The sequence below is a fragment of the Erinaceus europaeus genome, chromosome 10, assembly GCF_950295315.1.
Source record: "Erinaceus europaeus chromosome 10, mEriEur2.1, whole genome shotgun sequence".
In the NCBI taxonomy this organism is placed as follows: Eukaryota; Metazoa; Chordata; class Mammalia; order Eulipotyphla; family Erinaceidae; genus Erinaceus; species Erinaceus europaeus.
In genome coordinates this window covers 116675133-116700060 of record NC_080171.1, presented here as the reverse complement: position 1 = coordinate 116700060, position 24928 = coordinate 116675133, and the positions used below count along the sequence as shown (strand labels likewise).

General features: G+C 42.6%; 2 protein-coding genes across 3 annotated transcripts in view; both read left to right on the top strand.

The window, feature by feature from the left end:
• Positions 1-24928, top strand: part of GNAL (G protein subunit alpha L) — a 155648-nt gene that overhangs the window by 119680 nt on the left and 11040 nt on the right. For both annotated transcript variants that reach the window (XM_060200660.1, XM_007517169.3), the window contains exons 6-9: positions 20682-20736; positions 23451-23524; positions 23655-23713; positions 24070-24190. In XM_060200660.1, the coding sequence (XP_060056643.1) occupies positions 20682-20736; positions 23451-23524; positions 23655-23713; positions 24070-24190 (309 nt within the window). The remainder of the gene's footprint in view (positions 1-20681; positions 20737-23450; positions 23525-23654; positions 23714-24069; positions 24191-24928) is intronic.
• On the top strand, positions 9610-12290 carry CHMP1B (charged multivesicular body protein 1B). The gene has a single exon (XM_007517168.3). The coding sequence runs from the start codon at positions 9720-9722 to the stop codon at positions 10317-10319; it is 600 nt and encodes a 199-aa protein (XP_007517230.1). The 5' UTR covers positions 9610-9719; the 3' UTR covers positions 10320-12290.

The following is a 24928-nucleotide window of genomic DNA, read 5'->3' as shown; positions in this document are numbered from 1 at the left end:
ACCGCTGAGCTTATTCACCATCACACCAATAAAACTTCAGATTTTGCATCTTCTACCTTTGGAAAAAGAAAAAAAGAAAAAAAATGCAAAATCAAAATTAGCATGTGTCAAGTATACCTCAACAAAGAAAGAGAAGCTTAAAAAGCTTTTAAGATAGAAATTAAGGAGCAAAGAGCTACCCTTGAATCATTTTTATTTAAGAAATTGAGAGTGAATGGGGAGATAGGGAAAGAGACAGAGAGACAGCTGCAGCCCTGCTTCACCATTTGTGAAGCTTTTCCCCTGCAGGTGGGAACCAGGGGCTTGAACCTGGGTCCTTGTGCACTGTAATGTGTGTGTGCTTAACCAGGTTTGCCACTGCCTGGTCCCTCCTTTGAAACATTTCACGTAAGAGAAATCAAGAGGGGCTGAGGCCGTGACTCACAAGTAGAGTGCATGCCTTCTATTTGTAAGACCCTGAGTGTGAGCCCCCCGGACCACATGAGAGCACCAAGGACAGACACAAATGGAAGTCCATGAATGTCGGAGCGGTACTTTGCTGTCTCTCCTCTTCCTGTACCTCACTTCTTCCTCATAAAAAGCATAAAGTGAAAATCGGGCCCAAGAGATAGTTCAGAGGTAGGACACATGCACCAGGGCCTGGATTCAATCCACAAATATGGGGGTGGGGGAGAGATGTCTTCCTGAGGAAAAGGCGTATATCAGTAGCTAGAATTAAATATTTTTATTGCACCAAACTCTCCATTGATCATGTAATAATTGGCATCCGTGATAGCACACGAAGCTGCCTTTTAAATATAAGGTGTATTCCTGTGTTCTCTTAACTTAAGAAGATCTAGGCAGGGGGTCGGGCGGTAGCGCAGCAGGTTAAGCGCACATGGCACAAAGCGCAAGGAATGGTGTAAGGATCCCGGTTTGAGCCCCTGACTCCCCACCTGCAGGGGGATCATTTCACAGGCGGTGAAGCAAGTCTGCAGGTATCTATCTTCCTCCTCCCGTCTCTGCCATCCCCTCATCTCTCGATTTTTCTCTGTCCTATCCAACAATGATGGCATCAATAACAACTATAATAACTACAACAAGGATAAAACAACAAGGACAACAAAAGGGGAAAAAAATAGCCTCCAGGAACAGTGAATTCGTGGTGCAGGCACCGAGCTCTGGAGGCCAAAGGAAAAAAAAAAAATTAAGCAAGCACAAATAGAATGCTAATAGTTTTATCCACACAACAACAGTTAAGCCCACAGTATGTAGTTGTTCTTATCCGGAGTGCTATTTGATGTGAAGCTGGAGGGCTCTGCATTATTTTTCTGAAGAAAGGACAAAGGAGTCATCATACCAGCTACTTCCAGCAAGCAGTAATTACTGAGAACGAAATCTCTTTGCTCTCCTTGCTAAGTGACACTAAATATATCTCCTAACATCAACAAGACAAGACTTAATAATAAAAAAAAAAAAAGGAAAACTTCCCTTATCCTCAGATGAACAGGTTTGTTGTCATTTCATAGCTTTCTTTAAAATACATTCAGAAAAGCCTCTGCGTGCGGTGTACATAGACAAGAAGGTCCTGTTTCTCCTTCCGGTCCTTCCTCTGCCACATGTGTGATCAGTAGGTGTCTTTATTTGGTCTCTGAAGAGCGTCCCACAGGATGTTGCCTCTCAGATGGGCAGCTTCATCTCAACGCCTTCGGAGTGCTTTTCTCCCTCTACACTCTCGTATGTGCTTCTCATAGTTAATATTCTTCTGTCAGCTTCCTGTAAAGACCTGGGGAAGATGAGCCAGTGGTACCTGCTGGAGGGGACACTGGGAAGATAAATATGGGTCTCTGTAGACAGGGACACCAGAGTGCTTCCCATGAGCCGGAACCATGCTGGATGCAGTCTTGTGACTGTTTCCTTAAGTTATCTCATGTAAATGGCATTGAGGAGTATAAAAGTTGGGGGTTGGGCGGTAGCACAACAGGTTAAGCGCAGGTGGCGCCAGGTGCAAGGACTGGCATAAAAATCCCCGTTCGAGCCCCCGGCTCCCCACCTCCGGGGGAGTCGCTTCACAGGTGGTGAAGCAGGTCTGCAGGTGTGTGTCTTTCTCTCCCCCTCTCTGTCTTCCCCTCCTCTCTCCATTTCTCTCTGTCCTATCTAACAACAATGACAACAATGACAACAATAATAAGAACAATAACGATAAACAACAAGGGCAAAAAGGGGGGAGGGGAATATCCTCCAGGAGCAGTGGATTCGTAGTGCAGACACCAAGCCCCAGCAATAACCCTAGAGGCAAAATATATATATAAAAGTTTCATCTATTAGTGTAAATTGAAATTCAGTGAGCTCAGAATTCTCTTTTAACCCCTAAACTACTGCCTGGGATATGCTGATATTTGCGATGACTGTCTCCCATATGTTAAACTTAGCTAGGATATATTATATTTAGTACATGGTTAATTATGTCTTTTTTAAATTTTATTCCCTTTTGTTGTCCTTGTTTTTTTTTATTGTTGTAGTTATTATTGTTGTTGTCTTTGTTGGATAGGACAGAGAGAAATGGAGAGAGGAGGGGAAGACAGAGAGGGCGAGAGAAAGACAGACACCTGCAGACCTGCTTCACAGTTTGTGAAGCGACTCCCCTGCAGGTAGGGAGCCGGGGGCTTGAACCGGGATCCTTAAGCCGGTCCTTGCGCTTTGTGCCACCTGCGCTTAACCCGCTGCACTACCCCCCGACTCCCATTTAATTATGTCTTCAGGTAGCCTGGTGGATGTAAGGGGAGAAAAATATCTGCTAAAACATCTCACATGTTAAATTCATTAGGAAAGTTTAGCCAGAACCTCTGTGGAGAGCCTTATGTGAGGAAGAAGAAAAAGAAAAAAAAACTCTAAGGAGGAAGTAAATATCTCTGCTTTGTGAAAACATCGTAACTGTATTGCCTTTGTCAGTTACGTACCTAGTCCCTATTTTGTTCATCCTGCAGCTTGGAACCCAATAAGTATTTGTGGAATGCAGCCATGAGTTGGAAAATTCTGACATAATTATATCAAATAATAGAACAAGAATACTTTTATTTTATTTTTATTTTGGATAGAGACGACTAAAATTGAGAGGGAATGGGAGGGCAGAGAGGGACAGAGAGAAAGACACCTGCAGTACTGTGTCACTGCCCATGAAGCTTCCTCCCTGCAGGTAAGGACTGAGGGCTTGAACCTGGCTCCTTCAGCACTGTAATCAGGTGTACCACCACCCCAAGAATACATATCTATTCCATTCTAGTTCAGATAAGTTGTAGCCATCTATAATTAACATTCTGATTTTAAATATATTTCTCGTTGGTCTCTTTTAGACCCCAAGTGTGTTTCAAGAGAAAACAGAATGCTGATATGTCATGGAAGTATAGAAGTGATAAAATTCTCTGCTTTGCTATAGAATTTTTGCATTCTAAATAGAAGTCATAAAAATAAATTATACATGTTACAAGGCTCAAGGACCCAGGTTCAAGCCCTCAGTCTCCACAGGGGGACGCTTCACAAATGGTGAAGCAGGGCTGCAGGTGTCTCTCTCCCTCACTATCTCCCCCTTCCTTTCGATTTTTGGCTATCAAATAAATAGAGATTTAAACATTTTCAAAAAGAACAGTTAAAAATAAATAATTTCTAGTAGACTTATTGAATGGCATTTCATTTCTAATAGATTTTTTTTTCTTTTTAAAGATAGCAGCTTAAGTTAGCAAAAAAAAAAAAAACATGTTTTGGCTCAAAAGCTTAATTACATCTCTTCCTTCAACAAAAGTAATTACTAAGCTTAGCCCTGCACTGGCACTAATGATCAATGATGCCTTCTTCTGAGTATGTGGTGTGGTTTAAACCATTAATAGAATGTTTAAGTGATTTCAAGTGGTTCTTCCAGTATGTGACTCATAGAATACTGTTCATTCTGTGACCATGAGTATCTTTAAATGGCTTAACCTCCTTAAGTTTCTTTTTTTATTATTTATTTTAATGAGAGAGAAATAGAAACCAGAAACTGCTCAGAACACTGAGAATTTTAATGAGAGAGAAATAGAAACCTGAACACTGCTCAGCACTTGCTTATGGTCATGCTGGGGATTGAACCTGGAACCTCAAAGCTTCAGGCAGGAGACTCTATTACAGAACCATTATGCCATCTCCCCATGGGCCTCCTTCAGTTTCATTTAACTGCAATATGATGCCATATAAGGGCTGTATCTGGTCACATACAATATCCATTAAGGATATGACTGTGTTAGATGCACGAACTTGTCCCCAGGACTAGGAGCAAAGACACGATTTCCTACCACCTCCATCTTCCAAAACTCTACCCAAAGCAGTCCTGGGGGAAGCTCCTAGCTTCTAATGTCCTGTCCCTATTCTGCACAGATGGTGTCCCAAAATTTACTAACTCGTCTGCCTACTAAATATCTTAAATTTATGGGTTGTAGGCCTAATGTTCAGGGTTTGGGTTTTTGGTAAAGTGGAAAGGGGAGAAGGTAAAGTTACATGAAAATGATCAGCTTCAAGACTCTTGCAGAAAGTCCCTCACATGGCCTGGCAAAGCCACTGTACAGACCTGTCCATTGGTCCCAAGTTTCTAGCCAAAAGATCATTTTTCATTAAGAACTGTGTCTGCAGGATGACCTGCCAGTTTTCCACTAGATAACCCAACAGCTGTTACACTTGACAGTGTGTTTCTATAGAGGGGAATAGGCCAGGAGTAGATAGCATAATGGTTCTGCAAAGAGAGTCATGCCTGAGGCTCTGACGTCCCAAGTTCAATTCCCAGCACCACCATCGGCCAGGGCTGAGCAATATTCTTGTTAAAAAAAAAGAAAAGAAAAGAAAAGAAAAGAAAAAAAAATATCTAAGAGGCCAGGTGGTGATGCACCTGGCTGAACGCACATGTAAGAATGTGTGAGCACCTGACTTTAATTCAAGTCCCTAGTCCCCACCTGCTGGGGGAAAGCTTCACAAGTGGTGAAGCAGGTCTGCAGGTGTCTCTGTCTCTCTCCCTCTCAATTTCTGACTATTTCTATCCAGTAAATATATAAAGATACTTTTACAAAAATTAAAAGAAAAAATATATAACAACAAAAGTGGAATGCATGCGACCTTTCAGAGACAATAAAACAGTGTGTCTTTCTTTTCCTTTGACACTTAGTTTCTGCTGATTTTTTTTTCTCCCTTTGAGGCTGGAATTACATCAAAAGACTAGCTGTTCTTTCTACAGACTACTTCATAAATGAAGGAATAATGTAGAAATAGGCCAAACCTATCTTCTCTGTTTTTGCTGAATCTCCATATGTTCCCTGTAAGCTTTGAAAACATTTATCACAACTTCTGGGGGTGGTGGGGAGGAATAATTTAAATGATGTTTTTATTTCTCTCCGTGAATCTCATAAATGAATGTGAAGAGTTTGTTTCAGGAGTGTTTTAGTGACATTTTGCAACATGTACTATGTGCTCTGTTTCCTCTGATCAGGTGAAGTTTTTAATTGATCCAAGTCATGACTATAGTTAGAGCTGATTGCTTTCATTATTACATAGTGCTTGAGTATAAAAACATAACATCATGGGCCCTGTGGCAGCACAGCACAAAGCACAAGGACCGGCTCAAGGACCAGCGTAAGGATCCCAGTTTCAGCCCCCGGCTCCCCACCTGCAAGGAAGTCGATTCACAAGTGGTGAAGCAAGTCTGCAGGTGTCTTTCTCCTCCTCTCTCGATTTCTCTCTGTCCTATCCAACAACAAGCACAGCAATAACAATAATGATAACAACCAAAATGGTAAACAACAAAGGCAACAAAAGGAAAAAATCATCTCCAGGAGCACTGAGCCCCAGCAGTAACCCTGGAGGCAAACAAATATATATATTTGATGATATGTATATATATGAATATATATAATGATATATATAATTATATATATATCATCATTAGTTTTCCTTCATGGACAACTGAGTTGTTTCCAGGTCTGGAATATTTAACAAATAACAATGTTCTGAACACCTTGTTTTGTGACTCAGACACCCATGCAAGAGTTTTTCTAGTGCAGTTAAATGGAAGTAGATGTCTAGCTTGATTAGACAATGCTTGTTTTTCCCAACGAGATTATACCTGTTGGCGTGCCAACCCATAGTATAAGCATCATCACTGCAGCGCATGTTTGACAAAATACAGGATTTTGTCATCCTCTGAATGATATTAATTTATTGAGTTTTTAATCTAGTAATATTAAACAATCCGGTGAAACTGTTATCGCTGACTTCTAACTAGGTCTTCCCTTTTCAATTTTATAAATGAGAAAACAGAGGAGAGGAGACAAGCATCCCTGTCTAGGTCAAACAAGCAGTTCCACAGCTTTGCCCAGGAAGAAACAGAGATCAGCTCTCCTTTTCGCGTTGCTTTCTTTGTTGGGAAAGTCCAGAATCATACAAAAGTTATCTTCAGCTAAGACTGATAACTTGAAGTTTTTCACTAACAAAATCTAATGGGAAAACACATTTAGATAGTGCTTTATAAATAATGATAATAATTACTATCATTGATATTGTGTGGATTTTTTTTCTTTTTAGTCTTTTACAACCATTATGCTATCTTCTTATAACTTCTTGAAATATTTTATTTTATTTATTTATTATTGGGTAAACAGAGAAATTGAGAGGGAAGGAGGAGATAGAGAGGGAGAGAGGCATCTGGCAGCCCTGCTTCACCACTCATGAAGCTTTCCCCCTGCAGGTGGGACTGGGAGCGTGAACCCAGGTCTTTGTGTGCTGTAATGTGTGCACTTAACCAGGTGCACCACCGCCTGGCCCACCATTATGCTATATACCCCCACACCCAAATCAATTTCTTTTTAAACCAAAGAGCGACCTTTTCCCTTTTCACCAGAGCACCATTCAGTCTCTTTGCTTAACCATTATGCTGTCTACTCCCCTTCCCAAGCATCGTTTTTGTTTCTTTGCTTTCTATCTCTTTTCACTTATTGAATGGCCATTCTGGTTTATGACTGGGCCTACTCTAGAGAATCCCATTTCTCACACTTAGCAAGTAGGTGGTGGCAAGCAGTTGCTTAGCTCCCTGTCTCCTTTATCTTGCTTCCCTATAAATTGGAGATGTTAATGGCTTCTACCACCTAGAGTCTCTGGGGATGACTCTGGTGACTGTTTTTCCAGATCCTCTCACCTAAGTCAGATTTGTCATTAAGCAAACTTTGAAACAGGACACAGAACACAGTAAAGGAAGTGACTTTCCAACCATGAAGAAAGCCAGGCAGCAATGAGCAGAGAAGGGTCAGTGTAAAGGAGGGAGGGTGATCCTGGGAGGCTTCCTGAAGAAAGTGATTTGTGAGACTGACTAGGGTATTAAAAAAGATGGGAAAAGGCTGAGGGGGGCACGCTGCTGCCTGATGGTCACTATTGTCGGCATACACTTTTGCAAAAGAATAAATACCTTGCTTCAACTCCTTATCTTTTGCCTTGACAAGTAATTTTATTTTTTTATTTCTTTTTTATATTTATTTATTCCCTTTTATTGCCCTTGTTTTTTTATTGTTGTAGTCATTGTTGTTGTTGTTGATGTTGTTGTTGTTAGATAGGACAGAGAGAAATGGAGAGAGGAGGGGAAGAAGGGGAGAGAAAGATAGACACCTGCAGATCTGTTTCACAGCTTGTGAAGCGACTCCCCTGCATTGGGGAATTAATGTTTTACATTCAACAGCAAATACAATAGTTTATACATGCACAACATTTCTCAGTTTTCCACATAACAATACACCCCCCACTAGGTCCTCTGTCATCCTTTTTGGACCTGTACTCTCCCCCCACACACACCAAGTAATTTTTTTTCATTATTTTCACTCTATTTGGTCCATATTCCAAAAAATAAAATTAAAACCTCTCCTAAGGAAGTAACTTTCTTTTATTTAATTTTTTATTTATAAAAAGGAAACATTGACTAAACCATAGGATAAGAATGGTACAACTTTACACAATTCCCACCACCAGAGCTCCTTATCCCATCTCCTCCCCTGATAGCTTTCCTGTTCTTTATCCCTCTGGGAGTATGGACCCAAGGTCATTGTGGGATGCAGAAGGTGGAAGGTCTGGCTTCTGTAATTGCTTCCCCGCTGAACATGGGTGTTAACAGGTCGATCCATCCTCCCAGCCTGTCTCTCTCTTTCCCTAGTGGGGAAGGGCTCCACCAAGTAATTTTAATCGAACGTCATTTACAACACAGTCTTGTTTGAACCCTAGGTAAGGAAAAGAGGGGGAGAGGCAGACTCAGTATGCAGTGTAGGTGAGTTCAGCCTTATGTTCAGACCTTGCAGTAAGAGAGGTATCAGAGCTGCATTTTAGGAGATGAACATGACACCAGCATTCCTTTAATTGTGATGCAAGGTTGTTGGCAAGTTATTATGAGATGCCAAAGGAATGATGAGATTCTGTACTAGAGTTATATTAAACAATTCTCAGTATTCATTTTCAACCACCACAGAGTGGGTCTTATATTTTGTTAATACTCTTCTACTCTGAGAACTGTCTAAGAGAAAAAGCTACAGCACACATTGGAAGCCTGCATTTTTAAAAGCTGTAATTCATAGTGACAGCTTTGAGGTATGCCAGTGGGTGTGGGTCCCCTTACTTCATCACTCTACCTGCTTAATTTAAGATGACAATCTAGCCTGTCAAGCTTAAATGTGAGCACAGTTCCTTGGATATTTATAAACCTCCAAACAGAGAGACCTGTCAGCAAAAGATAGGTCTTTTCATTACTAAACCACAAGAGGTTCTTTTGAATATGTGTTGTCAACTCAACCATAAATTTCCAGCTACAGAGATACATGTGGTACTTCAGGGTCTTGAAGGTATTTTTATCCATTACAGTAAAAGAATATTACAGGACTGAAGCTTGAATTGTAATCAAAGACCCAACCACAGGTCAATGATACTGTTTTAGTTTGCTTTTTTTTTTAATTTCTTTATTGGGGAATTAATGTTTTACATTCGACAGTGAATACAATAGTTTGTATATGCATAACATTTCCCAGTTTTCCATATAACAATACAACCCCCACTAGGTCCTCTGTTTGCTTTTTAGTGTTATTAGTGGATGCATGGTTTCAGGTTCCCCTGAAAAAATACAAGCTACCCACGCAAGCTACAGTTTGCAGACTTAATGCACATTTTGCTGGCGTGTAGCCCTCCAGTCAGACACAGACCTGCCAGATTAGTAATCTGGAATATTTTTTTTTACATGCTGCGGTGGACACTTGGTGTGATTGAGGAACTGAATGTGGGCACAGAGTTTCCTGAATTTACTAATGCTTAAAAAACTTGTAGGACCGGGTGGCACTCGGCATTGAACCCGAGGGCCCTCATCAGTCAGAGTCACATCTCCTGGGGATCCGCGGGATGTGGCCCCAACAGCCTGCACGCGTCCCTAGGCGGCATGGCCCCAAGGGCCCCTCCCTCCCGCGCCGGCCTTGCCCAGGGCCCCGCCCCTTAGCGCCTTGCCCAGGGCCCCGCCCCCTAGCGCCTTCCGTCCCGAGGGCCCCGCCCCTGGCGCTGAGCAGTGACGTCACTGTCTGCGCCGCGCGAGGCAGAAACAGGAAGTGGGACCAAAACAAAGGAGCGGCGGCCAAGAGCGGACCTGCCTCTTTCTGTCGCTTCCGTGGACGTCTCGGCCTGGCCGCCGACCCCAAGGCACAGTCTTGACTATGTCCAACATGGAGAAACACCTGTTCAACCTGAAGTTTGCGGCCAAAGAACTGAGCAGAAGTGCCAAAAAATGCGACAAGGAGGAAAAGGCCGAGAAGGCAAAAATCAAAAAGGCCATTCAGAAGGGCAACATGGAAGTGGCGAGGATCCACGCCGAGAACGCCATCCGCCAGAAGAATCAAGCGGTGAATTTCCTGAGAATGAGCGCGCGGGTGGACGCGGTGGCTGCCAGGGTCCAGACCGCGGTGACGATGGGCAAGGTGACCAAGTCGATGGCCGGAGTGGTCAAGTCCATGGACGCGACGTTGAAAACCATGAATCTGGAGAAGATCTCCGCGCTGATGGACAAATTCGAGCACCAGTTTGAGACGCTGGACGTCCAGACGCAACAAATGGAAGACACGATGAGCAGCACGACGACGCTGACCACTCCCCAGAACCAAGTGGATATGCTGCTCCAGGAAATGGCAGACGAGGCCGGCCTCGACCTCAACATGGAGCTGCCGCAGGGCCAGACCGGCTCGGTGGGCACCAGCGTGGCCTCGGCCGAGCAGGATGAACTGTCCCAGAGACTGGCCCGCCTGCGGGATCAAGTGTGATTGATGGCAGACTCCCCTGACCGTGGCCCCCAATCTGAAAGGCTCTCTGAATTTGAGAGAGAGAGAGAGATACTAAACACTAGAAACTCTGAACTGGCCAGAATTCTGATTTTTTTTTTTTCTGTTTCTTTTTCTTTTTCCTTCGAAGATGCTTCTACCTTCCATTCACAGCGCACTCTTGATCATTAAGGAATCACCAGGCTTTCTCCACTCTTGGTTGGAGCTTAAAGTTCTGTGTCGTTTGTGATGATGTGTATTTTTATAGCTGCCTTTTAGCAGAGCTCATTAATTGGGTGTTTATTACGATTCTTTGTTTTAAAAAATTATTTTTGTCAAAACTCTAGTTTCTGTGTGTTCAGTTTTCTGCCCAAATTGTATTTTTTTTGTGTACTGTAGTCGATAATATACATATATATAATTGACAAGTGGTTCATAAGGTTTAGAGGAAGGAAAATAACTAACTTTGATTACAGGGCTATAAAGACCTCGTTCAACTTGTCTAGTGGGCAATACTACTTTTCTGTATCTTTTGGTTTATGCCATCAATTTGAGATTACAGTTGACTATTATTAACGAATTTATGCTAAAATTACCTGAGGGCGGTCTTAACTCAATGTTTACGTTCTTTTTTTGTGTAGTAGTTGACTTTTGTGTAAGGTGGGGGGAGCCTCCATAACTCCCACTCATTTTTTTTTTTAAATATTTATTTCCTTTTGTTGCCCTTGTTGACTCCCACTCATTTTAAGGAAAAATTAAGTTTCCTCATTTATGGTTTTTATTTACTGAGAGATTTGAAGACGTGGCTTGGCAAGACAGTTTCAAATGAGCTCTACCACAGGTCTAGTTATTTCAACACTTTTAATTAGTGTCCTATCAAGTACGTTAATCAAGTATGTTAATTAGCATGACAGTCACATTGCCAAAGAACTGGATTGGTTTGAGAAAATCTTGAAACTATGTGTAGGTTCCCTTTTGATTTCAGCAACCAGAAATAGAAATAAAATTAGAACTGCTTTTTAAGTTCTAATTATTTGTACCATTTTGTCTGAAAGCAATTCTCTAGAAGCCTTGGGGATATAAATTGGAATGTTATACTTAGACATGAAATACTTTTGAGTGTACATCCTGCCAATTAAGTCTTGTAAGAGGCAGGCTTAACCCAACTTGGCCAGAGCCCTGTATTATCTTCGTCTTCCTGGGATGGCAGGGTGCATTCTCTGAAAAGTAAAGCCACCACTGGCTCATAGGCTCAAAAATAAAGACTAGAAGTTGGCTTTTGCCTCAGAAAAAAATGTTTTGATCGAAGTTAAACTCTTAAGGATTGTTTAAAATGCCACCTTTCACTGGAAAAGTTTACATAATTCCAGTGTTTGAGAACCAAGTATAGGGAGTCTTCTAGACTGTTCAGAGATTCACAACCAAGTATTTGCCATTTCAACATGTTTTTCAGGGTGAATGACTATAGGGTCGTATGCAGGTGAGGACTGAGCCTCATCTTTAAGTGTCTTTATCTCCTGGTTGTTGCTCATAATTTTCTGCAGAGGACACTTGTTGATTTTCTTCCCACTACTTTCTTTCTAAAGCTTGCCTCAAGGTGTCTCTTCTCATCCACCTGGTTGCACAGAGGCAGCTTGTATATGAGCACAGCAGGCATCAACCCCCTTTAGAGTGAAAAAACACAACTTTGAAAAATAGCTTAGTGTTGAATTGTTTGGTACATTGAAGACCCTTTTATAGTGAAAATATTCCCAACAAAAATTAATATATTTTGTGAGATTATCTATGCTTGTATATGCTTGAACTTTCTTAAGATGTGTTCATTTCCAAGTATATGAATGTACATTTCTATGAACCATAAACATTATTTTCAAAAGCATACAAGGCCCATAAATTATTTCTTCGCTTTTGCAATTGATGAAATGCTGAAATGTAAACCACAGAAGTTTGTCAAATAAATCACTTTAAACGACATCATTGCAAATGAGTGTCTATCAAATGAGTGTCTATCCTGTTCAAAACTGTTTTTAAGGGGGGGAAAAATTAGAGATAGATTTTGTTCAACTAGCAGGGTATTTTTCTAAAGTCATCCTTCCTAACTGAGCTTCTGTCTAATAAGCATGGTGTTTTCATGCTTATTTCTAGAAACCTGAGCTGTTCTTAGCTGTAATCATTTCTTCATGGCAACAAGGCTCTTCATCTTATTGAAACTTTCATAGGTGAATGGGGGAGAGTGTACTTTTAAAGATGAATCTCACAAGTAAGAGTGAGTCTTCATGCAACTACTAACATAGATTTGTTATTATTTCTCCTGTTTGTCTTTTCTGCTTCCTAAGGCACAGTTTCTAGTATGAATTATAAGTTTTTTGTTTATTTTAGAAACGAGTTTGTTTCAGCTCAGGTTAGATGTGTACCGTCAGCAAAGTTGCTTACTAGAGCTCTTTCTTCCTGAATGAGTATTAATGCAGATATGTGCCTGCGTCTTAAGAAAAGCCACCTAAAATAGTCACCAGGCTGTTCACTGAACTGGGTCAAACAGTCTTACACTATAAGGAAGATGAAGATTCCTTCTCTGCAAAATGTACAGCATTCCTTAGGGGCGTTTCTGTGACCACAAGCCAAGCCTCAGGACCTTCAGTGTCACTGGCAAAAACTACAAGGCAATGGATATGAAAATGAATAGTTGTACCCCTCCTACCCTATGGTTTTGTTAATTAATCCTTTCTTAAATAAAAAAAATTAAAAAAAATGAATAGTAAGCCCCTGTGGTAACTATAGAATTGAAATTAGCTAAATGCCTTATTTTGCTTAGGTTTATTTTTGCTCTGCCTAGATTTGAATTCTGTTTAGAGCAATACCAGACCAGGCAGTGCCTGTCTTGGTCACAAGCAATTGCTGGGCCTTTGTAGTTAATCAGTCCCTGGTTTTATTCTCACACCCTGTTCCCTCACCCAGAATAGTGCTTAAGAGATGTGACAGTGCTTAAAGCTCACCAGTTATATATCCACTGTCATCAATGGGACGCAGAGTGTTGAGGACACATACCTGTAGAATCTGTCCTTATCCTTTATAGCATATCTCTGAATTGAATTTTTTTGCCCCTGCACACTGGGGTTTAAGTTTCATCTCTCTTGAATATGATACAGTGTTTACTCAGGAAGACTAAAAGAGTTTAGATTAAAATATATCAAATGCTAGCTCTTCTGGGCTTCTTTTTAGAAACAAAAAATTTTATCTTGAAAGATACTCTGTATAGTTAAGTAAACAGGGTCTTCCTATAGTAAAGATGGCGGTGAGAATATACAGATATAAGAGCATCAGAAATAACACTAAGATTGGTGCATTTTACATACTTTGTATATATTACACCTCAACTTCAACAGAGGAGATAAATCACAATACAAGGCTGCAGGCCTTGCTCAGCAAATTATGACCTTACACAGAGAATGTGACCACAGTGTCCATGGTGGCTAGAACTGGCTTCTTAAGAAGCAGGGTTTGATCCAGGGCTTCAGATTTTGTTTAAAAGGGGGAAATTACTCAAAGGTCTGAACTACACTGGGACATAATCAGAGTGGAGAATTGAAGTCAATATAAAAAAGTGAAGAGATTAGCCTGACAGTAAAGGACGTGGAGGCTAGATTAAAATGTGGCCTTTGCCCTAAGGGTTTAGCAGGACCGTGAGTCATGGGAGACTAATAGCCAGGTGAGACGAGTATAAGGGCCTAGAGTAGGGAGGCGGTAAAAAGGAGAATTTCAAACTCTGATGTGTACTGGAGTCACTGAGTTGCCTAAGGAGACTGGTCAATTATCCCAGAATATGATTCAGCTAGGAATGTTGAATCCCAAGTTCTGCAGCTGATCTGAGCACCCTTTTAAGTAACATGGTTCTTTTTTTAATTGTTTGATTAAACGTAAGCGTGCATTGTAACATCAGTTTCTGGTGTGCATCATTGTAATGAAGCTATATTTAAATTCCACACTAAAGGTCCAACTCTGCCCTTCTCTATGCAATTGGCCCCTTTTGGCTGATTTGCCAACCCCCTTCCTTATGGCAGCTCATAAATACAAGTAAATACATTTACTTGTATTTTTTTAATTTTTAATGTTTTTATTGTTATTGATGTCATTGTTAGATAGGGCAGAGAGAAATGGAGAGAGGAGGGGAAGACGGGGAGAGAAAGATAAGACACCTGCAGACCTGTTTCACCGCCTGTGAAGCGGCTCCCCTGCAGGTGGGGAGCCGGGGGACTTGTATTTTTTTTAATTAATTTATTTATTTATTTTTACTGCCATCAGGGTTATTGCTGGGGTTCAGTGCCAGCACTACAAATACACTGTTGCTAGTGGATGTTTTTTCCTTTTTTTTTTTTCTTTCTATTTTATTAGATAATATACAGAAATTGAGAAGGGAAGAGAGAAAGACACCTGCAGACCTGCTTCACCATTCAAGGGCTTCCCCACTGCAGGTGGGGAGCGGTGGCTCAAACCCTGGACCTTTTGAACGGCAATATGTGCACTTCACTGGGTGCATCACCACCGGGTCCCCATTTGTGTTTTATTCAAATCATTCATGTTGTAGTATGTATATGTATCAAGTACTGGTAGAAATCAAAGCTGTTTTGTCTTTTTTTTATCTGACTTATTTAGTGAATATAAGTGTTATAGTAAGTGAAGTGTTATAGTATGCTGTACATTAGAACTGCCTGGATGGGTAGGGGTAGACAGCATAATGGTTATGCAAACAGACTCTCATGCTGAGGCTCCAAAGGCCCAGGCTCAATCCCCTACACTAACCTAAACCACAGCTAATCAGTGCTCCAGTAAAAAAAAGAAAAAAAAAAAAACCTGTCTGGAGGCAGGGAAGATTTATTGGATACACAAAGGATCAAAGGATTTTCATGCCTGAGGCATCAAGAGTCCCAGGTTCAGTTTCCCCCCTGAGTTGCCTAAGGAGACTGGTTAATCATCCCGGGATATGATTCTGTCCTCCCCACCCCCCCATAAACCAGACTTGTGCCGGACTTTGTGGGGTTTTTTGTTTGTTTTCATTTTTTAACTTCATGCTATTTGATAGGCTAGAGAGAAACTGAGAGAGAGAGGGATAGAGAGGGAGAGACAGAGACACCTGCAGCCCTGCTTCACCATTCATGAAGCTTTCCTGTTGCAGATGGGGACTGGGGTCTTGAACCCAGATCCTAGTGCACTGTAATCTGTCCACTTAACCAGATGTGCCACCACCTGGCCCCCTGTACAGTACTTTGGTTAAAAAAAAAAAAACAAAAACTGGGTAGTCGGGCGGTAGTGCAGTGGGTTAAGTGCACATGGCATGAAGCACAAGGAGCAGCATAAGGATCCCAGCTGAGCCCCCGGCTCCCCACCTGCAGGGGGATCGCTTCGCAGGCGATGAAGCAGGTCTGCAGGTGTCTGTCTTTCTCTCCCCCTCTGTCTTACCCTCCTCTCTCTAGTTCTCTCTGTCCTATCCAACAATGATGACATCATCAACAACAACAATAATAACTACAACAATAAAACAACAAGGGCAACAAATAAATATAAAATTTTTAAACTGCCTGGTACTTCACTATTATATAGGTAATATATATATATATAGGTATTATATAATATATATAGGTAATATATATAGGTAATACTTTTTCTCCCCACCCCCTCCTAGCTTTTATATCATGTAGATAATAGCATTAAATGTTCCTCACACACCAAGAAAAGCTTTTTACTTGCCTTGACAGAGTTGCAACTTCCTTTATCTTCCACATAAGAAATAATTGTAGGTTTACTCAACTCAGTCTAGTTGTTCAGAGGCAATTAGCAGGACAGTTTCCATCTTGGCGATGTTCGTGTTATTTTAGCAGCATAGCTGATAGCTGACAAGAAATAAAGTTTTGTGCCATAGCAAATGGGAGAAAGATTAAAATTGAGAGAATTAAAACATTGATGCAAATATGAATATGCTCAGCTCTAGAAGCTGGAAAAGAAAAATGGACCCAGCAGTGACACATCTGGTTGAGCCTATGTGATACAGTGCTCAAGGACCTGAGTTCAACTCCCTCGTCCCCACCTGCAAGGAAGAAACTTCACAAGTGGTGAAGTGTAGCACTTCAGATATCTTTCTACCTCTCTCCTCTTCCCATTCAGTTTCTCTCTGTCTTAGCAAATAAATCTCTCTGTGTCTTTATCCAATAAATAAAATATTTGTTTAAAAAGGGAGGGGGCAAAAATTGTCCTATTAAAACAAAATAAAAATTCAAATAATAATAATAATAAGGCTACCGGGAGCAGTGGGTTTGTATTGCTGGCACTGAGCCCTAGAGATAACCCAGGTAGCAATTAAAAAAGTAAACTAAATAAAAATATATCGCTTCCTGTTTGTCTTATCATACAGATATTGAGGGTGATTTGTTGCCATTGTAATTCTCATTATCTGCCACTCTTTTTTTTAACTCTTGTTTTTAAATATTTATATTTATATTTCTTTATTATTGGATAGAGACAGAGAAATTGAGAGGGGGAGATATAGAAGGAAAGAGACAGAGAGACACCTGCAACGCTGCTTTACCACTCATGAAGCTTCCACCTGCAGGTGGGGACCAAGGGCTTGAACCTGGGTCCTTGTGTGCTGTTTTTATTGCATAATTAGTAATTTATTGTATAAAATAAATCACGAATCATTGTTTCACCAGTTAAAGAAAAGAATGCTCTGGTCAGAGGAATAGTATCCACAAAGAGTTCAGCTGCAAAGTTGCAATGAAGAGATTTTAATTGATGATATGATTCTTTTTTTTTTGAGTGACATTTCCATTTATTTTATTGTTTTGATAGTATAAGTACTGTATTTTTAATTTTTTTATTTATTAAAAAAGGAGACATTGGGGATTGGGTGGTAGCACAGCAGATTAAGAACACATGGCCGAAAGCACAAGGACCGGTGGAAGGATCCCGGTTCGAGCCCCTGGCTCCCCACCTGCAGGGGAGTCACTTCACAGGTGATGAAGCAGGTCTGCAGGTGTCTGTCTTTCCCTCCCCCTCTCTGTCTTCCCCTCCTCTCTCCATTTCTCTCTGTCCTATCCAACAACAAACGACATCAACAGTAATAACCACAACAAGGCTACAACAACAAGGGCAACAACAAGAGGGGAAAAATGGCCTCCAGGAGCGGTGGATTCATGGTGCAGGCACTGAGCCCCAGCAATAACCCTGGAGGCAATAAATAAATAAATAAATAAATAAATAAATAAATAAAATGGAGACATTAACAAAACCATAGGATAAGAGGGGTACAACTCCACACAATTCCCACCACCAGAACTCTGTATCCCATCCCCTCCCCTGATAGCTTTCCTATTCTTTATCCCTCTGGGAGTATGAACCCAAGGTCATTGTGGGTGCAGAAGGTGGAAGGTCTGGCTTCTGTAATTGCTTCCCCGCTGAACATGGGCGTTGACTGGTCGGTCCATACTCCCAGCCTGCCTCTCTCTTTCCCTAGTGGGGTGGGGCTCTGGGGGAATCGGAGCTTCAGGACACATTACATGTGCTCTTAACCAGGTACGCCACCACCCTTATCTGCAACTCTTATCTATTGTGAGTTAATGTTCTGGGGAGATTCTTAGAGATTATTTAATTTTTTCCCTGAACTAAAAGTATTTATAGCTTCATATTTAAGGAGACCGTGTTACTAACCCCTTAAAATGTCATGTGAAATTCTGTGATTAATTTGGAAAGTACTTTTGAAATTCATTTCTCTGTATATTGTATTAAGAGTCCAAATTTAAAGTGCATTGACATTTTAGGAAATGTGCCAGTTGAACCAAAAATTAAGGTAAGGGCCAGAGAACTAGACCATTAGACAGGCTGGTTTGTCATGTATGCAACCCAGGTGCAGTACCCTACCCTCTCCACCACCACCACCACCACATTAAAGGAAGCTTTGATGCTGTCCTCTCTTTCACTCTTCACTTACTCTGCCTCCTCTGTTCCCATCATTAAATAAAAATCAAGGCAAAACCTGGCAGATGACTACTGCTTTTGATTTTGATTTTATCCCTTTATTCTTTTAGAGAGTCAAGGAGCCGGAGGACATGTTCACTTTCAGGGGTGAATTTTCGTTGGGCACATTTGAAATTCATGAACTCAGAATACCATCCAACATTAGTCACAATTCAGAAGATACTGGTGGGCGTAGTCACTTGTCGTGACTCTCACGTGTCGCTTAGGTGGCTAAGTATCAGAACTGCAAGGGACTTTGAATCTCCATCCTGGAGACTAAGGATGGGGAAAGAACTTGACATCTTTACCTCGGTCACCACCATCTCAGAAACACTTATTTTTAATAGCATTCAGGAAAGTAACTCCCACTGCTTCCTTTAGAAGGTAGTCTTTAATCATATCTATCAAGAACTTTTGATGCCTTTTTTTTTATTCACCTCATGTCATTGTTTCTACTTCTACTCGTTATTACCATCTGAATAAATTCACCCACCTACCTCTACCCTATCTGCATCCTATTTTAAATTGGTTGCTTCCTTGTCAGGCTGAGCTTCACTGACAGGGAGACAGACGACCAGGGACTCATGGTTGAGCTGTACGTAGTATCTCTTTATTCATGCAGGACGCAGTGCAATCTATACCAAGCTAGACTAAACTAACAACCAACTAAAACGAACAATGTTGTCTTTATATATACTTCCCAAGTAGGGTGTGAACAGGATGTGATGCAGAGAGGGTGGAAAGAAAAATGACTGGTGAAAATCAGGGTGTGACAAGGAGAGGATCAGGGTGTGACAAGGAGAGGCGGTGGAGCAGGTGAGAATTCTGCCACTAAACCACCAATGCCCTGGAGGGAAGGTGGTGCTTTATGTAAATGTAAAAGTGATTTATGTAAATAGATGGCAGTGGTTATGTAAATAGAATACACTGGTTATGTAAATAGAATGCAGTGTTAAGCAGGGGGGATTTAAACCAAATGAAACAGAAGGGGTTTTTAAAAGCAGAATTAGAAGATACCAACACTTCCTAAGCTTTAACTGTAGCCAGAGGCTTCCTGTTTGGTTTAAAGTTGCAGTCACTTACAGCCCCTTTAGACTTGAAAGCTGGATCAGGGCAGAGAGTAGCTCCAAAATATGGGAAAAGTATATAAATACCATTAATTGTAAACCTCATTGATCTGATGTAGGACCCATGTCTATTCATATTTAGCACAGGAGCCTACATAACCTCTGCATCCCTGTCGGTCTGAGCTCAAATTCCATGGTCACAACTGGGAACATTCTAGGCTGCACTCATTTCAGGACCAGTCTTCCTCGAGTGGCAGAGTAGGTTGACCCAGCCTCCCTTCGGAAAGTGAAGCATTTTCTACCAGTGTTGTTCTACATTGAGGGAAAGGTCCTGTAGATGCCCACAGGAGGGTTTATGGTGTTGTTCCTGATGGACATGACCAGTGATGGTGGAGAGAGGGATCTGTTAAGAGTTCTAGGCCCATCATATCTGTGTGGGAATCCCAGGATCCCCTGACTAGGGCCCGGGATGATGGGATGGCCTGGTAGTGACCAAAAGGGCCATCATTAAAGTGTGCCAGTCTCTTGCCCTTATCCAGCTTTTCTAGTCCTTACTTTATCTGACAGAGTTAGAGTGATTGAGGGAAGTGAAATAGGAAGTCGGTGAGGAGCTTCTCAGTGGCCCTGCAGTCACGGGCCACCTTCCCCTGAGGTGGAACTGACCTTGTTTTCCGCCTGAAATGACCTCATTACTAATAGAACCCACACTACTTCCTCTCTGTGTCAGAACATCCCTAGTTATTGGATAGAGACAAAGAGAAATTGGGGGGGCAGGGGGAGATAGAGAGGGAGAGAGACAGAGAGACACCTGCAGCACTGCTTCACTGCTCACAAAGCTTCCTCCTTGCAGGTGGGAACCAGGGGCTTAAACCCAGATTCTTGCACCGTGTTAAGTGCATTCAACCATGTGCACCACTGCCTGCCCTAACCCACGCCCCCCGCCAACTTTGGGATTTTATCCAGAACTTCCTATACTAAGCGAACATTTCTCACCTCTTATTTCACATTTACATTTCAACATTGCTGTCCCCATATTTGTGGGCAAGAGGAAGAAGGAAGGCAGAGACAAAGAAAGGGGGGAAGAGGGAAGAAAGGAAGGAAGGAGGGGAAGGAATGATCTCTTAGCCCTGAAACCAGGATGGGGCGCTATCTAGGCAGATACATAGCAAAGAAAGTGGAACCCCACCTTTTCTGTTTCCTGCCTCACGGCTAGTGTGATAATGCCATGCCTGACTCCATACACAGCCAGGATGGTTGGCGGACCACTTCTGAACATGTGCTGCTTTCTCCCCAGCTTCCTGGAAAGGATCGACAGTGTCAGTTTGGTGGACTACACGCCCACAGATCAGGTACGTGAAGTGACTCAAGATATCAGAAAAATTTCCTGTATCAATCAGTGGTTATGCTTTTTTCTTTTTAATATGTTATTTCATTTACTCACTTATTATATTATACTATTTATTTATTGGATAGAGACAGGTGGAAAGAAGTTGAAAGGAGAGGGGAAGATAAAGAGAGAGAGAGAGACAACTGCAGCCCTGCATCACCGCTTGTGAAGTGCCCCCCACCCCCAGCCCTGTAGATAGGGACCAGGGACTTGAACCCTTTCACATGGTAACATGTGCACTCTACCGATGCACCACTGCCCTGCCCCAGTTCTTTAAGGTATTAAAAGTGGGGGGACTTCAGAGGGTCAGGTGGTGGCACACATGCTTAAGAGCCCAGGTTCAACCCCTAGTCCCCACCTGCAGGGGGAAAGCTTCACAAGTGATGAAGCAGGGCTGCAGGTCTCTCTCTCTCTCTCTCCCTGTCTATCTCCCCATCCCTTCTCAATTTCTGTCTCTATCCAATAATAAATAAATAAAGTAACCTTCAAATAATGACTACTTTTAAACTGTGCTGGCCCTATAAGGGCATGGGGTATTTTTGCCACACTCTGTGGTTACACACACACACCATTCTAAAACTTATATTTCAAAATATGAAGATAATTTTATCTAAGGGTTAGGAATTGTCATGCTTATTCTTCCTAGAGCCATAAACAAAACAAAACAAACAAATCTTTACTGTTCCCCACCTCTGCTTCATATTCTGAACCCTTTCTGCTTTGGGTCACGGTGCTGGATACAAGTCAGAGCAAACTCCACAGTTAGACCTTGAGTGTATCCCGTAAATTGAGCTTGATAAAAGTGCCCAGTGCACATCTCTCAGTGCTCATTTGCCAAAGAAGGCAATCTGTCCCCATTCTCCCCCACCCTTGGTCCTTGCACACCTGCAGAGACATGCTGACTTGCACACCCAAGCCCTCCCCATAGGCCTCTAGAGCTGGTGAACTGCAAAGAGTTTAGACTCCAGACCGCCTCTCTTACACTGTGCGCCTCCATAGCTGTGTCCTGAGGGCCTGGCCTTGGACCTCACAGCTGGTTCTCTCCAGCAGCAGCCCCCCAGAAGGTCTGAGTTCTTTGCTCTCATCCAAAGCCTGCCTCCCCCCCCCCACACACACACACACCTTTGCCTCCAGGGTTATCACTGGGGCTCAGCAATAACCACTGCTCCTGGTGATTATTTTTCCCATTTTATTGGATACGACAGAGAGAAATTGAGAGAGAAGAGGAGATAGAGAGGGAATGAGAAAGATAGACACCTCCAGACCTGCTACACTATTTGTGAAGTGGCCCTGCTGCTGGTGGTGAGGGGCAGGGGCTCGAACCCAAGTCCTCGCACTGGTCCTTGCACTTCGTACTATGTGTGCTTAACAGGGTGTGCCACCGCCCAGCCCCCAAGCCTGTCTTTCTCCAAGGCAAGTTCCAAGGGCTAAAATTACCCTCCAGAGCAACAGAGGCTCCCTGCTCTGGAGTTAGTCCCCTCCAAGCTGCCCTTTGACTCAAGCTGAGAGTGAAGAACCACCTCCACCTCCAGGATGATGCGCTGGCTACCTCATTAGCATCCGAATAATGTTGGTGAATAAAAAGGAAACCCTGGCACCTGACCGGTATACAAGAGACATCAGCTTTATACAGCAGTGTGGCTTTTCTATTCGCAAGGACCAGTGTAAGGATCCCGGTTCGAGCCCCCGGATCCCCACCTGCAGGGGAGTCGCTTCACAGGCGGTGAAGCAGGTCTGCAGGTGTCTGTCTTTCTCTCTCCCTCTCTGTCTTCCCCTCCTCTCTCCATTTCTCTCTGTCCTATCCAACAACAACAACATTAATAATAACTACAACAATAAAACAACAAGGGCAACAAAAGGGAATAAAAAATATTTTAAAAAGAAAAGAAAATGAAAATAAAAACAGGAGGGGGCAAATGGTGGCGGACCTGGATGAGCATAAATATCACAGCGCACAAGGACCAAGTTTTGAGCCTCCAGTCCCCACCTGCAGGGGGAAAGCTTTGTGAGTGGTGAAGCAGTGCTGCAAGTGTGTCTCTCTCTTCCTCTCTATCTCCCTCTTCCCCCTCAACTCCTGACTGTCTGTCTCTCTCCCACAAATAAAGATAGTTAAAAAGAAAAGAAGAGATACCAAGTCTTTAAGACCAAACCAGTAACTTCAATTGTGATTTTTCTCTGCAGGGGGTAGGGGAGAGACAGAATTTTTGTCTAAATTTCTTACTATCGTATTTCCCTTGTAATACAGAGAAGAAGTTAGTTTTAAAAACTCAAGTATTGGGGACCGGGCGGTAGCGTAGCAGATTAAGTGCACATGGTGCCAAGCACAAGGACCAGTGTAAGGATCCCGGTTTGAGCCCCCGGCTCCCCACCTGTAGGGGGGGTCACTTCACAGGCGGTGAAGCAGGTCTGCACGTGTCTGTCTTTCTCTCCCCCTCTCTGTCTTCCCCTCCTCTCTCCGTTTCTCTCTGTCCTATCCAACAATAATAATAACAACAACAAGGGTAAGAAAACTGGAAAAATGGTCTCCAGGAGCAGTGGATTCATAGTGCAGGCACCAAGCCCCAACAATAACCCTGGAGGCAAAAAAAAAACCCTCAAGTACTGTGTCTGCAGGCTGAACCACCCATTTGAAAAACAGCACTGTGACTTGCTTCATTTCTCTTGTCTTGCTCGTAGGACCTTCTCAGATGCAGAGTGCTGACATCAGGCATTTTTGAGACACGATTCCAAGTGGACAAAGTAAACTTTCAGTGAGTATACTGGGAGCATGGCCCTCTGCAGAGATGAGGGCAGGAAGTCGAAGGACTGTGAGTCAGGGGATATGGCTAGGGCTCACCGCCCTCTTCCTCCAATAATTGTCTTCCTGTTACTCTCCCACAGCATGTTTGACGTCGGTGGCCAGAGGGACGAAAGAAGAAAATGGATCCAGTGCTTTAACGGTGATTTCTCTGCTCTTTCAAGAAACTGGGGATGAGTTTTCACACTCACTCCTGCTACTGCATTTGATTAGCTTTGGATTCTACCCTCTGTAAAATGTCTTCAGTATAAATCTCCTAAGTTAAAAAAAAAACTCCCAGAGTTCCATGTGCCATTAGCTAATATGTAGATTACACAGATAGCTGATGTGTGGATCCCTGGTCAGATACATTTTTAGCGCACTGCTTATTCAAGTAACACTCATAATCTAGGGGTGGAAGCATCCGTGGACATGAGTAGCAGTCAGGGTCTGCACTTTATCATAGTGCCACAAGCTCTGTCTACCTAAAGTGCTTCCTCTCTCTCCTCTCCCACTAAGATGTCACTGCTATCATCTACGTCGCCGCCTGCAGCAGCTACAACATGGTGATTCGGGAAGATAACAACACCAACAGGCTGAGAGAGTCCCTGGACCTTTTCGAGAGCATCTGGAACAACAGGTCGCAAACGTGATAGATTCGGGGCGTTGGGTGGTAGCACACCTATTGAGCACACGCATTACCTTGTGCAAGGACCGGATTTGAGCCCCTGTGTCACCACCCCCCACATACACCCCACCCCGCTTCAGAAGCTACAGAAGCTTCACAAGTGGTGAAGCAGGTCTGAGTGGTCTCTCCCTCTCGCCTCTCAATTTCTTCTTTTTTTTAAATATAATTTTTATTTACAAAAAGGAAACACTGACAAAAACCATAGGATAAGAGGGGTACAACTCCACACAATTCCCACCACCAGAACTCCGTATCCCATCCCCTCCCCTGATAGCTTTCCTATTCTTTATCCCTTTGGGAGTATGGACCCAAGGTCATTGTGGGATGCAGAAGGTCGAAGGTCTGGCTTCTGTAATTGCTTCCCTGCTGAACATGGGCATTGGCAGGTCGATCCATACTCCCAGTCTGTCTCTCTCTTTCCCTAGTGGGGTGGGGCTCTGGGGAAGCAGAGCTCGAGGACACATTGGTGGGGTCATCTGCCCAGGGAAGTCCAGTTGGCATCATCTTAGCATCTGGAACCTGGTGACCGAAAAAGAGTTAACATATAAAGCCAAACAAATTGCTGACTAATCAGGAACCTAAAGGCTCGAATAGTGCAGATGAAGAGTTGGGGGATCTCCATTTTATAGATAGTAGGCCTATTTTAGTTATATTCCAAAGGGCCCATGACCATAACATTGGGATTTTTTT